Source organism: Moschus berezovskii, chromosome 23 (genome assembly GCF_049115385.1).
Source record: "Moschus berezovskii isolate FMDL1 chromosome 23, NW_MosBer_1.0, whole genome shotgun sequence".
Classification (NCBI taxonomy): Eukaryota; Metazoa; Chordata; class Mammalia; order Artiodactyla; family Moschidae; genus Moschus; species Moschus berezovskii.
In genome coordinates, this window is record NC_142482.1 from 57,174,062 (window position 1) to 57,190,099 (window position 16,038).

At 38.0% G+C, this 16,038-nt stretch overlaps 1 protein-coding gene across 1 annotated transcript in view; it reads left to right on the forward strand.

Moving 5' to 3' along the window:
- LOC129543293 (uncharacterized) overlaps positions 1-16,038 on the forward strand; it is a gene marked incomplete at its 5' end in the record, with an annotated part of 139,519 nt that overhangs the window by 44,358 nt on the left and 79,123 nt on the right. Inside the window, 2 exons of the mRNA XM_088831269.1 lie at positions 2,477-2,640; positions 13,858-14,017. Coding sequence (XP_088687395.1) covers positions 2,477-2,640; positions 13,858-14,017 — 324 coding nt within the window. The remainder of the gene's footprint in view (positions 1-2,476; positions 2,641-13,857; positions 14,018-16,038) is intronic.

Consider the following 16,038-nt stretch of genomic DNA (forward strand, 5'->3'; position numbering starts at 1 on the left):
GCTACCCATTCCAGTATTCTTGCCTGGGAAATCCCATGGACAGAGGACCCTGCCAGGTTACAGTCTATGGGTTACAGTAGAGTTGGATGTGACTTAGTGACTGAACACACACACACACACACACAGAGGAGTGTTACATTCATCTGCTAGAATCCAAGTCAGCTTCCATCAGGTCACAGACCTCTGTACTGGTTTGAGATGGCCCTGCTGGAGGCTACTTTCCTGTAGATGACATCAGAGGCCCCAGGGAAAATTAACGGGGCGTGTTTTGTCAGCTGCCTTTGATACAGTGGACTATTCATCTGGTGATCTCTCTAGGGGATCTGGTTGGAGCGGGAACGCCATTCCAGGAGGGCTGTGAGATCTCAGAAGATCCTAAAGGGCAGCTGCTTATCCTCCCAGATGGTTTCCTATGTGATGTTGCAATAGGACCACCTCACCTTCTGAGGTGGCTCCTCACCTTCTCAGTAGGCCCCAGGAGGAGCCGGGAAATACTAGGGGTGATGGTCCTACTGGAATGTAGATAGCATCCTTCTCTGCCCCTCCTGCTCAATAATCCACAAGAAATAGGAACGTGGACAAAATCCAGTTGGTCCCAGCCAATCCACCCAGAATGAGAATGAGCCTAAGCAAAGGAGTGAAAAGACTTAGGATGGGATGGAAAACACAAACACTTCTAACTGTAGCCCACCAGGCTCCTCTGTCCATGGAATTCCCCAGGCAAGAATAGTGGAGTGGGTTGCCATTCCCTTCTCCAGGGAAACTTCCCAACCCAAGGATTGAACCCAGGAATCCTGCATTACAGGTGGGATTCTTTACCCTCTGAGGCACCTGGGAAGTCCCTCTAACTGATCAGGCTCCCTCTTCTGAACTGTCATCAAGGTGGTCCTTGGTACTGAGACTTCAGAGAGTGGTCACAGGCTAGAACCTGAAAGCAACTCTTCCAAGTACCAACAAGCTCTCGCTGGCACATGATGGTACGTCTAATCCTTTATACGGAGACTAGACACTAGGTACATGGGCAAGCTCGAAGCCCACTGCTTTTAGTTCATTTTAATGACGTTAAATTTACATCTTGCAGAGTCACCAACCACACTTACCTGCAGGTTGTAAACAGGGGTCCTTCCTCTCAGAGATAAGAAGTATGCATTCTCACACAAGGCCGAAGAAGCTGTTAGTGGACTTAGGGCCTCAAGGGCTCTAGTCTTGTGAGCAGCCTGGAACCCTGAGCAAAGGGAAAGCCAGACTAGCGAACAGCCAAGGCAAGGGAGACGCCTTCTCAGATCTGCTGCCCAAAGTCCTAGCAACAGGCTTACATTTTGCAAGGGAAATCCATTTACTTCTGCAAATCCCAGAACGGCATATAGAAATAAGCTCTGGAGTAGTGGTAGATGAAGCAGTAGTTGAGAGTTGGAACATCAGTGCCAGATATTTTGATGTAAGAAAAATACAAGTTAACCTCTCCAGGCTTCTGTTTTTTTCTGTACATGTGTACTATGGGTTCGTTTTAAACGTACTCTTTGCTGTTTAGTCACTATGGTCATGTCTGACTCTTGTGACTCCACGGACTGTAGTCTACTAGGCTTCTCTGTGCATAGGATTTCCCAGGCAAGAATACTGGAGTGGGTTGCCTTGCCCTCCTCCAGGGGATCTTCCCGACCCAAGCACCAAATCCACATCTTCTGCATTGCAGAAGGATTCATATTTATAAATTTAATAAATATTTTTTAAAAAGTAGAGAAAGACGTCTTTCTCACTTATATTGGGGAAAAAATACCTTATTTACATTTATATGGCATATGACTTCCACTTGAGATCATAAGAGTCATAATTAAAGAACATTCATGTTTTACAAAACTCAAAGGTCAAAGAAGTCATATGACAACATCTTAGGTACACAGCGTTTTATATTTGCTTTTAAAGACCTCTTTGCTTTGTATTTTTTTCTAACCCAATATAGAATATATTTTCCCCTGTTTAAAATAAGGACATTATTAAATTGACCTAATGCAAACTTTCATTTTCAAGCTCGCATTAAATAGCCTGATAACTTTCTTTTATAAGTTTTTAAAGTAAGCCATCTATTTTACACACAGCACAAATTAAATTTCTTTCAAATCTGCTTCAGAAAGAAAAGAATCTTTCCACCATGGTATTTAATTTCTTCATATCTTGTGCTCATTAAATCAGAATAAATAAATAAATAAAACATGGCTTTTACTTTATGAATTGTATGTAGAGTGCACTCATTTAAACGCTTATAGAGAAAATGAGAAAACCCTGGTAAACCAACCATGCAAGTGCAGTCTTTTCCTTTTCCTTCCTGCAACTGAAGATATGATGAGCTTGAGCACCTTGAACGTTTAATTTAAAAACAAATGATACTATCAGATGGTCTTTGCATACTTAAATTATCTAACTTGATGATTGGTGTTTCCTCTTTATTATTTCCTTAACTCGTATCTTCTTTTATCAGCGATTTACACAGAGTGGGGAGACTCCGGTGGCTGATGCAGCGAAGCTGTACTGGATGTTTGAAAGAACCATGCAATCCGGAATTCTTGGCGTGATGCTCACGGTGCTACTTTATGTCCTGCTGTTCATCATTTCGTCTTTGATTTTATATGTGTATTGTCTCAGGTAAGTGTTTCAGTCTTGTTCTTCAGAGTGTTCAGCCTCCAGTCTCGTTATATCTTGAGGCTGTGGGAACACGGATAAAGAAGAGAAGGTGGATCCACATCTCCCCGTCTAAGGTAGAGATCTCTTTCTTGTGTGTAGAAGAACAGCTAAGAAATTATTTGACATTTGGGGAATGCTTTCTCCTTTATAGGGAGAACTAATTTTACTGTGAATCATTGCACTTGTTTCTTCAAACCAAGGACCAACAAGAAACAAGGAGCAATCCCATGATACACAATGATATCCTGGAAATTTTTCTGGAAGACTTGTCTACATTTCTCTTTTCATCATTCTTCCAACTCACTTTCTTTCCTCTCTCACCACTCCTGCCAAAATCACCACGAGAACCATCCTTCAACGTTGAGCCTGAATATCACAGAGGTAGACTTGACAGGTTGTTAATGTAGCAAGCAAAATACGTGGGGTGGAGAAAAATAAGAAAAGTCCAAATACAAGGCTGTACAAAAGTGCTGGGAAGACTTTTCCCTCTGTCCATGGCTTCCTCTGTTGGCAGAAGCTTTTTGTTTTGTTACAGTCACGTTTGTCCAATTTTACTTTTGTTGCCTGTGTTTTTTCTAAGTTTTGAAATGATTGCCCAAACTGATGTCATGAAGTGTTCCTCCTATGTTTTTTTGTATACATTTTACACTTTCAAGTCTTATATTTGTACTTCATCTATTTTGAGTTGATTTTTGTGGGTGGTTTAATATAAACATCAAATCTTACTCTTTTGCATGTGGATACCCTGTTTTCCTGACACCATTTGCTGAAAAGACCACCCTTTCTGCCTTGTGTACTCCTGGTACCCTTGTTAAAGATCAGTTGGCTGTATATGCGTGGACTTATTTCTGGGCTCTCTAGTTCGTTCTATTGCTCTAAGTGTCTATGTTTATGCAGTGCCATACTTTTATAACTACTGTAGTTTTATAATATAATCCAACAATTCCAGTTCTGGAGATTTATTCAAAAAATTAAAATCAGGACCTTAAAGAGAAATTAGCACCCCCATGTTCATCAGAGGACTATTCACAATAGCCAAGCTTCCCTGATGGCTCTGATGGTAAAGCATCTGCCTGCAGTGCAGGAGACTCAGGTTTGATCCCTAGAGAAGGGAATGGCTACCCACTCCAGTAGTCTTGCCTGAGGAGCCTGGTGGGCTATGATCCACGGGATCACAAAGAGTCAGACATGACTGAGCGACAACACTAACTCCTAACTAAGCAGTAGAAACAACCTAAATGTCCAATAGCAGATGAATGGGAAAAAATGTAGTATATACTTCCAATGGAATATTGTTCAGCCTTAAAAAAGAAGGGAGTCCTGTATTATGTGACAACATGGATGAATTTTGAGGACATTATACTAAGTGAAATAAGCTAGTCATTGAAGGACAAGTACTGCATGATTCCACTTACATGAGATATCTAAAATAGTCCAGGTCACAGAAGCAGAATAGGATGATGGCTTTCAAAGGCCAAGGAAAGGGAGAAACAGGAAGTAGCTATTCAATAGATAGAAAGTTTCAGTTATGCAATATGATTAAGTTCTAGAGATCTGCTGGGTAATATTGTGCCTCTAGCAAACAGTGCTATACCGTGCACTTAAAAAATTGCTAAGAGGGTAGATTTCATGTTAAGTGTTTGAAACAATTTTTTTTTAAAGTGCTAGGAAGAGGTCAACACAGGAGTCTCTGGGAACATGGAGGAAAGGAACCTGCCCAAGTCTGGACATGGCAAGGACAGTAGCCAAACACTTCAGTTGAAATAGAACATTTGAGTGATTTTTGAAGTCTTCCTGATTTTTGAAGTCTTCCTTCCCTGTGCAAGGAGGTTCTTGAGCTGGATGTAATTTAGCTAGCAGGAAAACAAGTATGTAGGCAAAGAGACTCCAGACTCATAGGAAACTCATCTCGGGGAATAATGCCAATATGGATCTGTACATGTTGACTGATTGAAGTGTGCATCCCTAGTGCAGGTGTTAAAGCAACACTCTTAACTCTTCTGAGCTTTTGGATCAACGCTGTCAAAACATGTGATAACCCAGTTGGCATCAAAGAAGTGCAAAGAAGCTCAAGGCTGTGGTGCAGGCTGCTGAGAGGGAATTTGGTCTAGCTCTGGGCACCAGAAGTTCCCCAGTATGGGGACTGGTTGTGTAAGCTCCAGCTTGGACCTGATGGAGTTGGGCTGACTGAATCTCATTTCTCCAAGAGCCTGAGTGAGTTCTTGCTGAAGGGTTTCTACTAGAAAAGTCCTCACTTTCTGGAGCTCTTGGAGAAGAGTTGACTGGCATGCTGGTTCCTTGCCCCTGTGCAAGGAGGTTCTTGAGCTGGATGTAATTACTTTGGATTTTGTAGTTGTAATAGAAGTATCGATCTTTTTAATGATTTTTGTTATTATAGGTAGAATATATGTGGTATAGTTATGAAATTGAAACTATAGAAAAGAATAAAAAATAAAAACACCAGTAATTTGTTAATTACTAACGTTATTAATCTCGATAAATTCATTTCCATCTTCTGTGTATGTTTATTTTTACAAAGTTGAAATTATACTCAGTATACCTTTATATGTCGATTTTTCATTTGTTTTGGCTTGTTTTAAATTGCAGTATAGCTAATTTACAATGTTGTGTTAGTTTCAAGTATATAGCAAGGAGATTCAGTTATACATATATATATACATATTGTTTTTCAGATTATTTTCCATTATATATTATTACAAGGTATTGAGTATAGTTCCCTGGGCCATACAGTAAACCCTCGGTTTTGTTTTTTTTTAATCTATTTTATATAAAGTTGTGTGATTCTGTTAATCCCAAACTTCCAATTTATCTTCTCCATACACCTGCTCTCCATTTTGGTAACCATAAGTTAGTTTTTTGTGTCTGTAAGACTCTTTCTGTTTTGTAAATAAGTTTATTTATATCATTTTTTTAGATTCTATAAATGATCCCACATGATATTTTTTCTTATATATGTATTGATTTAAACTTAATGTTATATGATAATTTCATATTCTTTACTTCATGAGCATGTAATGCCTATACAATATTTTATAGCATATATGCAGTATAAAATATTTAAATACTACTTTATTCCTGGACAATAGAATTCTTTTTCATTTTTGTGCATCTTATAAATAATTCTGGTGAACATCTTAGGACTCAAGGTCTTGCCCTCATTTTCAATTACTGTTTGATTAGAGTCCTAGACATTCTGGTTCAGAGAGTTGATGTTTCTAAGACATCCTTTTACTAATTTGAAATTGTTTTCTAGAGAAGTTGTATTGATTTATGCTTTTACAACTGTGCATGGGGAAACAGCACCTTGTGTTCATATCGTGCATTAACCTTTTGTAATCTCACAGAAGAAACAGAATCTCATCCTTTTCTAAACATGCATGCATTTTCCAGTTACTGAATATTCTCAGTATGTTCATCACCCATTTTTATTTTCTCTTTTGTGAAATGCCTTTTAAGTGTCCTTTTTCCTTTCTTTCTAAGTTTTTATTACTAAGTCATGTGAGTTTAATATATAATAGCAGTATTAACTCTTGTGTCATACTTTAACAGATATTTTCCCCATTTGATAATTACCTTTTAAATGAATTTTTAATTTTTAAAACAAATATTCATAATTTATATACAGTCAAGTCTTTTGGTCATTCTTATGACTTATTTAAATAGCTCTTAATCAAAAAATATATCCCCATTAGAGATTTTACAAGTGTTTGTTTCTATTTTTATTTAAACATTATTTTCAATGAACTCCTAATCATAAACAATGTAGAATTCATTTGCTGTGGCTAGTGTCAAGATCGGAGAAGGAAATGGCAACCCACTCCAGTACTCTTGCCTGGAAAATCCCATGGATGGAGGAGCCTGGTAGGCTGTTGTCCATGGGGTCACTAGGAGACTGAATGACTTCACTTGCACTTTTCACTTTCATGCATTGGAGAAGGAAATGGCAACCCACTCCAGTGTTCTGGAGAATCCCAGGGATGGGGGAGCCTGGTGGGCTGCCGTTTATGGGGTCGCACAGAGTTGGACACGACTAAAAGCGACTTAGCAGCAGCAGTGTCAAGATCTAAATGCAGCATTGTTTTTTAAAAGTTTTTTGGTCTGTTCTTTGTTTGCATTATCTTTAAATATTAACTGTTTTGCCATTTTACCTTACGGGCTTTTCTTTTAAGTAATTTTAATTCACCAGCTTATGTTTCAGATATAATAGAGTTTTTTTTTTCAAGAATTTCTTTTCAAAATTTTACCTGTTTACCAAACTTTTATAACTGGCCATCTATAAGCATTGACTCAAGGAGAAACTTTCAAGACCACCTATATCTCTGAGAGTGTTTACTGCATATTTGGCTCTGCAGCATTTCTCATAACCCTTTCAAGTAAAGCTTCTCTTGATTTTATACAAATCTTTTAATTCTAAATTCTTTATCTGAATAATCCATAAAATCTATAGGCTACACACATCTTTCTTTTTATAATATGCAGAGAATAAGAAACCACACTTTAAATGTCAGTTAGATTTGTTTAAGCTTTCATATTCCTTGAAGTGGTACACAAATTTGAAAGACTTGAGTTAATTAGTTTTTGGGGTCTTCTTAATCATTGTGTTAATAGTCCCAAATAGCCTTATAAGTTTAGCTGCTGTCATTTATTACTTAGTAAAATTAATTTGGATTGAAATAATTTAAAGATAGATTTTGATGAGAGTATTATGAGCATATTCATTGTCTAGGGAATATGTATAAGATAATCAAAGATTTTCCGCTTCTGAATCAATCTTCTTTACAATTTTCCTTATTAAAGCAAACTAGTATTTACCACGGAGAAGGCAATGCCACCCCACTCCAGTACTCTTGCCTGGAAAATCCCATGGATGGAGGAGCCTGGTAGGCTGCAGTCCATGGGGTTGCGAAGAGTCGGACACAACTGAGCGCCTTCACTTTCACTTTTCACTTTCATGCATTGGAGAAGGAAATGGCAACCCACTCCAGTGTTCTTGCCTGGAGAATCCCAGGGATGGGGGAGCCTGGTGGGCTTCCGTCTATGGGGTCGCACAGAGTCGGACATGACTGAAGCGACTTAGCAGCAGCAGCAGCATTTACCATGTGGAGGGAAAAGTTCTGAATATTATCTAATTAATACATAGCTAAATAATTTCATCCCTCTTAAATTGTTAGTCTGGTTTCACTGTAGCCAGATGATTTTTGACTATATATATATAATGTCTTGCTCTAATGTGTGTTAGTCACTCAGTCATGTCCAACTCTTTGTGACCCCATGGACTGTAGCCTGCCAAGTTCCTCTGTCCATGGAATTCTCTAGGCAAGAATACTGGAGTGGGTTGCCATTTCCTTCTCCAGGGGATCTTCCTGACCCAGGGATCGAACCTGGGTCTCCTGCATTGGCAGGCAGATGCTTTACCATCTGTTGCTGCTGCCCTAATGGCTTCCTATTGTTTTTGCAAATATAAGGTTCTTTTGATTGGGACCATGCCTTCCCCACATGTATGACCTTAATGCTGTGTCTCCCCATTGTTCTGTCATGAGGGCTCCTTTTCATCCATCTCTTTCTAGGGATCTTCCCTATGCCCTCCCTTCCTAGTTGTAGGTACATGGCATTTGATAGCTGCTGCTGCCGTTAAGTCGCTTCGGTTGTGTCCGACTCTGTGTGACCCCATAGACGGCAGCCCACCAAGCTCCTCTGTCCCTGGGATTCTCCAGGCAAGAACACTGGGATGGGTTGCTATTTCCTTCTCCCGGCATTTGATAGGCATATGTGGATATTTGCTGGCTGATTAAATGCATGATCAAGGAATGAATGAGGAAGATGATTGTCCACTTACAAACATGAACCTACATACACGTTGAAAAATATTCACTTAACAACTCAAAACCCAAAGTAGGAAAGCCTCTGGAAATGGGGATTTGCAGGGAGGGGGTAAGTAAGTCTGGACTATTTTCCATTGTGCACACATTTTTGTTTTCTGAATTTCTTTTTCCTTCTTTGTTTTATTTTTCTTCTTTATGTTTTCCTTGTATTTCCCCTTTCTCTACGTAGTGAAATTTCATACCAAAGCCATTTGGATTTTAATTACTATTAACAAGATGGTGAGTTTTCCTGGTAGTTTGGCGGTAAAGAATCCGCCTGCAATGTGGGAGACCCGGGTTCAGTCCCTAGGTCAGGAAGATCCTATGGAGAAAGAAATGACTACCTATTCCAGTACTTTTGCCTGGGAAATCCCATGGGCAGAGGACCCTGGCAGGCTACAGTCCATGGGGTCACAAAGAGTTGGACACAGTTTGCTGACTAATCAGCAAAAACAGCAAACAGAATGGTGACTTCTCAAGGGTTTCCAGAAAGACAATGAAAACTTTCTCCATACATATCAGCGCTTCAGTGTCCCTTGTCGTTGACCCCATGGACTGCAGCACACCAGTCTCCCCTGTCCACTGTATCCTGGAGTTTGCTCAGATTCCTGTGCTTTGACTCAGTGATGCTATCTAACCTCCTTGTCAGTGTCATACACCTCATCTAAAGTGTTCAGCAATTCTGCTAAAGAATATGTGGACTTTAGAAAAAAATTAAATATTTAAAAGATGAATGGAATGAATTTTGGCAAGCATGTGCTTGTCACTCTATCAGAAGCTCGACTGTTTACATGATGTCTGTATGGATCTGTACCTGCCACAGCCTAAAGTATTTATGCCGGTAGATAAAGAACTTTTCCAACTTAGATCACAAGCACATTGACTGCAACATGTATAGACCCATGCTGCTAAACTCCTTTGTAAGTTCTGGAGTGAGAAATAAGCAATCGTATTTGATTCTTCTTCATTTTTATATATATTTTTTGAATTAGAGTTATTTAAAGTTATAGGTTCCATCCTTTTCATGACCCTTAAAATACTGTGTTAACTAAATGTTCACACTTGTCCTTTTTAGCTTTAAAAGAAATGTCACATGCTAGGTTTCCATAAATGACCCACATTCGGATGTGAACCAAACATAATAGCTTCTGCCATTCACCAAGCAGTGAATTGCTGTGAGTGTAGGACACAGGGCAGAGGACTTTGTAAATTACTTTGTTTCATTGTCCATCACCAGAACCTCTGGCATCATATGTGACCTGTTTCTATAAACAATAAAGCCTAAGGCTTTATGAGCAGGTAGAATGTAGTTTCTACTTTAATTACCTTTTGAAGAAATATTTTTAAAATGTAAAAATTTTAGGCATACTGAACAGTTGTATTGCTAAAAAAATTAAAATTTTCAACCATGATCACGTAATGATGTATATGTCAATAGAATATCATAAATTTTTAGCTTTTTATTAAAAACAAACCTAAAAAAATCTCAAAAGTTGTACAGTGAAATTTATATTCATTTAGATTCATTAATCAATAGAATTTTTTTCCATATTTGCTTCTCTTTCTTTTATCCAGTGTGATCCAATATCTTAAATTTTATATAATTCAATCTGACATTTATACACACATTCCCAAAATGGCAAAAAAAGGAAAAAAATATGTGTATACCTGTTATTTTTAATTATTCCAAAATAACAAACTTTCATAATTAAATATGACCATGAAAAGTTTATATTTATTAAGTTGAAACTGTTTTCACATTATCTTAATAGAATTATTCTAACATTCAGTTGGACTCTTTAACTTTTTCTAAAGAGAACCAAAAGAGTGAATACTAGACATTCAGCAACTTTGACCAGTATGGACTGCATAAAATCCGAAAGGGATAAAACAGCGCACTTCTAGATAAATGTTATATTGCTTACTGATTATATTATCAAGTGGTTTACAGAATTATCAAAAGTTCAATTTACTTTAAAATTTTGTATACATGACCATAGACAATTTTCCATAGAGCTGAGAAATATGCTTTTCAAAACTAATAAAAGTTGGTAAGTTGATTCATTATTAACTCATAGTGAAGTTTTCACTGGGAAATGCCACTCAAAGTGGCAAAATTTTTTTTTTTAATTAAATGTAATTAAACCAGGGGCTTCCCTGGTGGCTCAGATTGTAAAGAATCCACCTGCAATGCAGGAGACCTGGGTTTGATCCTTGGATAAGGAAGATCCCCTGGAGAAGAAAATGTCAACCAACTCCAGTATTCTTGTCTGGAGAATTCCATGGACGGAGGAGCCTGGTGGCCTACAATACATGGGGTCACAAAGAGTCGGATACGATTGAGCGACTAACATACAAAATTCACATAGTTTCCATGTGGAAGCTGAGGTTCCAGTATTTTGGTTACCTGATGCAAACAGCTGACTCATAGGAAAAGTCCCTGATGCTGGGAAAGATTGAGGGCAGAGAGAGAAGAGGGCATCAGAGGATGAGATGGCTGGGTGACATCACCGTTGCAACGGACATGGACTTGGGCAAACTTCGGGAGATGGTAAGGAACAAGGAGGCCTGGCATGCTGCGGTCCATGGGATTGCAAAGAGTTAGACGTGACTGGGCGACTAAACAATATCAACAATAACTTTCCATTGTCCAGTGTGTCATTCTGTTCTCTGTTACAGCATTTGTATACCATCCTGCAGATCCTGGCTTGGATGTTTTTTATAATCATTCTGTCACATAGAATGAAGGAGATATAAAAGGAGACAGTCATTTCCTGGGCAAAAGGAACAGAAGCTAGCAGGAATAGGACTGTGATTCCTAATTAATTCAAAGTTAATTGCATTGTTGATAATCCTGCACTTAAAATCTTCATATAGAAAATGTTTATGGCAGCAAATTGACAGTAATTTAACTACATTAAATCTTACCACCATTAAAAGAAAAAGATGAACGTTACATTAAGCAAGCTGAAGAGAATAGTAAAGACTAGTTCTTGTTTAACAAGACAACTAGCAAATCATTCAAATGGACGACCTAGAATCTCCAAGCATGGGAAGAATAGCAGTTGCGTTTCAAGATGGCACCAAGCCATATGGACCATCAGAGACACCAGGTGGCAGTTTCGCTTTTATAGTCATTTCTCAGTATCCATGGAGGACTGGTTCCAGGACACCTGTGGATAAGATGTTCAAGTCCCAGACTTCCCTGATCATCCAGTGGTTAAGACTCTATGCTTCTAGTTCAGAGAGCGTGGGTTTGATCCCTGGTTGAGGAACTAAGATACCACATGCCACTATATGGCCAAAGTAAAAAACAGCAACAACAAAAAAATCTAAAAACAAACAAAAAAAGATACTCAAATCCTATAGTCAGCCCTCCATATCCTGGGGTTCCACCTCCCAGGGGTCAGTGAACTACAGAATACAGACTGTATGTTACTTTGTGATACATAATAGGCTAAAGTCTTAGATGCAAAAAGATAGGAAGGATGCCTGAAAATGTATTGAAAAAAATCCGTGTGTAAGCAGATCTGAACAATTCAAACTCATGTTGTTCAAGGGTCAACTGTGCTTAGAATTCTCTCTAGATTATTTATAATACCTAATACAATGTAAATGTTATATAAGTAGTTACTTGTGTACTACAAATTCAAGTTTTGCTTTTGGGAATTTTCTGGAATTTTTTTTCAAAATTTTCCAATCCCTGGTTTGTTGAATATGTAGATGTAGAGTCTGCAAATACAGAAGGCTGACTATATTTCTACTCTGTGATGAATGAAAAATAGTTGGGGAGATGGGAAAACACAGTCATCATATTTGACAGGAAGAGTCACAACATCTATTTTGCTATTTGGAAACAAGATAGAGGCAGTTATTTTTACTGAGGAGTCAGATGATGGAGTAAAATGAACTTTGGAGTTAGTGCTTAGTTTAATTTCTCTCTCTGCTACTTAAAAACAGTCAGACTAACTTTATTGATTTTAATATGTTAGTATGTAAATAATAGGATTAAAGTAAGGCTAGATAACACAATGTATGTATTATAACCATTATAACAGGAAAGCAATACCTTTAAATTTTATAATTAAGTGCATTTAGAGCACATGATAATTATCCTAACCATTGAAAGAAAATATTTAAAATTCTCCACTTTGTATAGAAATAATTTCCATGTGATCCTTAACTAGCCTGATAGTCCAGTTTATATTTTGGTATCTTGTATAAATTTACTTCTCTTAGGGGTAGTTTATTAACACTGTGATGCACTGGGGTTCTTAATCTGGCCTACAGAATGTTAGTGACACAATTCTGTCCTTAAACTGGTTCCATGAAACATGGTGCACCAAATGTCTGCTAAGTCACAGGATAAATATGATATTTCCCCAGAATTTTAATTTTACTTAAAGTTTTTCTTTCTTTCTTTTTTTTTTTTTTTTGCCACACTACGTGACATGCAATATCTTAGTTCCCCGACCAGGGATTGAACTCATACCCCTGTGGTGGAAGCAAAGCGTCCCAACAACTGGACTGCCAGGGAATTCCTAAATTTTACTTATACCTTTACAAAAACAAACATTATATTAAAACAAATATATTAGTAAATTAGGGATAGAATACGCATTTTCTCTTCTCTGAACTTAGAAGTAATTTGTGGAAAAGTTTTATAAGTACTGCCTTAATTAATGTTTATAATTCAGCTAAATGTTACCAATGAAATATTAATGTCTTTCAGTAAGATACTTTGCTGTCACTTTATCAACATCACAAGAAAAATGTGCTTCTCTAAATGAATACTTGGAGTTGGTTGTAAAAATGGGAAAGGATTAAATGAATAGTTCAACAGGGTAGATGTTTCACCAGATTGTCCATTTATGGATTCATATGGTAAAGCAAAACCTCTGTGCTAATTGAGCTGGTGACACAGCTCTAAAACCAACTTGCTGAGAAAAAGTAAATCCAAGCGTAAATTTCCTTTGACACATCCCTTACATTTGAACTAATTTGGACACTCATATACAAATTAGTGGCTAAATATTTCTCATTTTTCAATAGTCTATAACTTAGAATCAGACATCTTAGGCTTCTAAGAGATAACTATAAAAATCCCCAATTGTTGTTGGATTATGATATTTATCAGAGGAAATTATTAAATCACAATAAAATAATTTATGAAAAAGAAAAGGGACTATTGAATTAAATACATAGACATTTATAAAAGAAAAATTATTTAGCATTTTTGGGAAAAAAGCAAACAATTATTTTGGGAAAAAAGCAGTAAATTTTTTTTTTTTTTTAGATTGAACAATGACTCTTGGATATTAGACACATTTCAACGCATCCACAGTGAAGAAAACAAGTTTTTTATACCATATGATTTGGAGATTTCCAATCAGGAGCTAAGCTATATCGTAAAAAGATCTGAGCAGTGGAGAGGACTCAATGGTGAGAGAAGGAAGGTGAGTTGGCTTGAAGTGGATTTGCATTTTCATTGCTCAAAAGACACTCATTCTCTTAGCATATCATCAAGCTGCTAAGTTTTCTCTCATTGTTCTCAAAACCAATGACTATTGTATATGATTGCCAGCACTGTACAAATCCTGCCATTCAATTGTGTATTGATGATTTTTTTTATTAGTTGAATTGAGGAGACACAACCGTGTGGTTCATATTGTCCAGCACTCTAATTTTCTTATAAAAATATTTGTTCACAACTGCTGTATATATATTGGGCAAAATGACACAAGGATTGTGAAGGATATAAAAGAATGTGTTTCCACACGACATGATCATCAGCTTTCATGTGACTTTGAGTGAACAAGAGGCGGGGAATATTATTTCTGCCAGTTCTCTAACTTCCTTCTTTTAGTACTAATCTCCTTGTGTTTTCATTGGCTCCACCACCCTCTTCTGGTTAATGTCAGTGTCTCCTAGGGCTCTGCACTTCAGGTCTTATCCAGTGAGTCAGTTCTTCACATCAGGTGGTTGAAGTATTGGAGCTTCAGCTTCAGCATCAGTCCTTCCAATGAATATCCAGGACTGATTTCCCTTAGGATTGACTGGCTGGATCTCCTTGCAGTCCAAGGAACTCTCAAGAGTCTTCTCCAGCACCACAGTTCAAAAGCATCAATTCTTCTGTGCTCAGCTTTCTTTATAGTCCAACTCTCACATCCATACATGACTACTGGAAAAATAATAGCTTTGACTAGACAGACCTTTGTTGGCAAAGTAATGTCTCTGCTTTTTAATATGTTGTCTAGGTTGGTCATAGCTTTTCTTCTGAGGAGCAAGTGTCTTTTAATTTAATGGCTGCAGTCACCATCTGCAGTGATTTTGGAGCCCAAGAAAATAAAATCTGTCACTGTTTTCACTGTTTCCTTATCTATTTGCCATGATGTGATGGGACTGCTTATTTAACTTATACGCAGAGTACATCATGTGAAATGCCAGGCTGGATGAAGCACAAGCTGGAATCAAGATTGACGGAAGAAATATCAATAACCTCAGATACGCAGATGACACCACCCTTATGGCAGATAGTGAAGAAGAACTAGAGAGCCTCTTGATGAAAGTGAAAGAGGAGAGTGAAAAAGTTGGTTTAAAACTCAGCATTCAAAAAACTAAGATCATGGCATCTGGTCCCATCACTTCATGGCAAATGGATAGGGAAACAATGGAAACAGTGTCAGAATTTATTTTCTTGGGCTCCAAAATCACTGCAAATGGTGACTGCAGCCATGATATTAAAAGATGCCTTGCCCCTTGGAAGAAAAGCTATGAGCAACCTAGACTGCATACTAAAAAGCAGAGACGTTATTTTTCCAACAAAGGTCCATCTAGTCAAAGCTATGGTTTTTCCAGTAGTCATGTATGGAAGTGAGAGTTGGACTATAAAGAAAGCTGAGTGCTGAAGAACTGATGCTTTTGAACTGTGGTGCTGGAGAAGACTCCTGAGAGTCCCTTGGACTGCAAGGAAATCAAACCAGTCCATCCTAAAGGAAATCAGTTGTGAATATTCATTGAAAGGACTGATGCTGAAGCTGAAACTCCATTGCTTTGGCCACCTGATATGAAGACCTGACTCACTGGAAAAGACCCTGATGCTGGGAAAGATTGAAGGTGGGAGGAGAAGGCGACGACAGAGGATGAGATGGTTGGATGGCATCACCAACTGAATGAACATGAGTTTGAGGAAGCTCTGGGAGTTGGTGATGGACGGGGAAGCCTGGCCTGCTGCAGTCCGTGAGGCTGCAAAGAGTCGGGCACATCTGAGTGACTGAATGATGATGGGACCAGATGTCATGATCTTAATTTTTTGAATGTTGAGTTTTAAGTCAACTTTTCCACTCTCCTCTTTCACTTTCATCAAGAGGCTTTTGAGTTCCTCTTCACTTTCTGCCATAAGGGTGGTGTCATCTGCATATCTGAGGTTATTGATATTTCTCCCGGCAATCTTGATTCTAGCTTGTGCTTCATCCAG